This window comes from Penaeus monodon, chromosome 20, assembly GCF_015228065.2.
Source record: "Penaeus monodon isolate SGIC_2016 chromosome 20, NSTDA_Pmon_1, whole genome shotgun sequence".
Taxonomy (NCBI): Eukaryota; Metazoa; Arthropoda; class Malacostraca; order Decapoda; family Penaeidae; genus Penaeus; species Penaeus monodon.
Genome location: NC_051405.1, coordinates 40,001,521 through 40,003,461, shown reverse-complemented (window position 1 = coordinate 40,003,461; position 1,941 = coordinate 40,001,521). Strand labels below are relative to the sequence as shown.

Below are 1,941 nucleotides of genomic sequence, written 5' to 3'. Positions count from 1 at the left end.
AAGAAATACAATTTTTGCCTAAGTGGAGAATAAGGATGATGTACTGTTCTGTTTCATTATAGAAGTTTCTTAGATATAGAATAAACAAATCATCTTATCCTTAAGTGGTTAGTAACAGATAATTGATATCGGTACAGCAAACAGAAGAGGATAAAGACAGCAGGAATGAGAGAGTACAGGTACACTCAGAAGTGGAATATAATGATGCTATACCTATTCCAAGTTCCCAGAATGGAACTACATCTTCAGGGGATGAACTTCAGCAGTTACAGACAGAGGAACTTTCAGATGATAACCATAGATATGAAGATTGTTTGCCTGGTGGTATTTCTTCTGAATATGAGGAATGTGACCCGGGAGAAAGTTCGCTTAGTGGCAGAAAAATGTACCATAGTTCTGTCTTTATTGGTTATGAAGAGATTGGGATACAAAACAAGTCAAGGGATACAACTTGCATAACTAGTGTGGAAAAATCAGTAAAAGAGAAACTTGAAGTGCTGAATGAGTTGCAAGAAGTCAAGGTAGATCATATACAACAAGTAAATAGCAAGGATCAGTCTGAAGAAAGATCTCAGAAAGAGATATGTAAAGAGCATCATGAAAAAGAAGATGAAAGTACGAAATCTTTATTACGTCTCGAAGTGCCTTCTCTTTCACAGCAGCAAGAAAATACTATCTGTTCACGAGAACTTGAAAAGCCCAAATCCTTGAATGTTCTTAAAAACTATGAACACTCATTGCAGCACGAAGAGACAGAATACTTAAAACCCAAAGAAATAGAGTGCATACAGCAAAATGTAGAAGTTGATATTTCACAGCAACATGCAAAGGCAGATTCCATGCAATATAAGGCAATGGACCCCTCACACCCTCAAGAAACAGACCCTTCGTGGTATTACAAAGAAACTGGAAACTTACAACTTGATGATGAAGACTATTCACCACAGTATGAAGAGGCTAAAGATTATCTGGAGTGTGAAGAGGAAAAATGTTCGGAACAGTTTAAATCAACATTTTACTACAGGGAACAAAGCAGCATAGTATCAGACACATCAAAGCAACAGGCTGCAGCATCAGACCAAGAAATAGAAGCAAAGGAATTAGAGCAGAGTTCTGATACAGATTCCATGGTTACGGCACAATCACGTCAGGTTTGTCAAATTGATACTGGGCCGTAGTATGACTAGAATAATGATGTATGGAGTAGTACAGTAGGTACAGTAAAGAAGTTTCTCATATATGTTTATATCTGTATCTATGTATGTGTAAGGGCATTCACTTTGCCTGCTGTAAATTCTAAAATCAAAAGATAGCAAGTCCTTGTGATACTTAAAGACACAAATCAGTGTTTGAAGTAGGCCATTGTGTATTGTTTCTTTCTGTCATAGTGGAAACTAATGGTACATTATTACAGTATTGCTTAAAACTTATATGGTTGAAAATAGAGGGGAATAAGGAAAATAAGTTTCATGAATTCAAATAGAATATTAGGGTTACTTTATCTTTATTTTTAATGGCCTATAAACCCGCAGTAAGATGTATTATCGGGACTAAGGCAGAGTTTTCACATACAGTTGTATGTACAGTTCAAGTGCATTGTTTTTTATTGGTATTTAAGTGCCTGCTGATGTTGTAAGAGTGAAGTGAAATAGACATTAGCAACAGCCATTTTAGGAAATAAAAATAAAATGGCTTGAGTAAAGCAACAAGTAATTTGTATTTTTAATATCTTGCTTAAGTTATTGATTTTGATACATAGCTTTGTACTTCTGTGTATTGCTGGGTCTATGATAAAAATCATTCTTATGGTAAACTAGCAGATACACAGCTATGTCTTTTGCTAGACATTTAGTGGAAGAGGGTTGATGTAGGTTGATAGCTGATCATATTGGTATTTTGAAGTATTGAGTTATTTTGAACTGGAATTTAGGTGCTGGCTTA

General features: G+C 35.3%; 1 protein-coding gene across 1 annotated transcript in view; it reads left to right on the top strand.

Moving 5' to 3' along the window:
- The window catches only part of LOC119585994, a 23,226-nt gene that overhangs the window by 10,925 nt on the left and 10,360 nt on the right, over nt 1-1,941 (top strand). Inside the window, exon 4 of the mRNA XM_037934706.1 lies at nt 138-1,151. Within this exon, the coding sequence (XP_037790634.1) occupies nt 138-1,151 (1,014 nt within the window). The remainder of the gene's footprint in view (nt 1-137; nt 1,152-1,941) is intronic.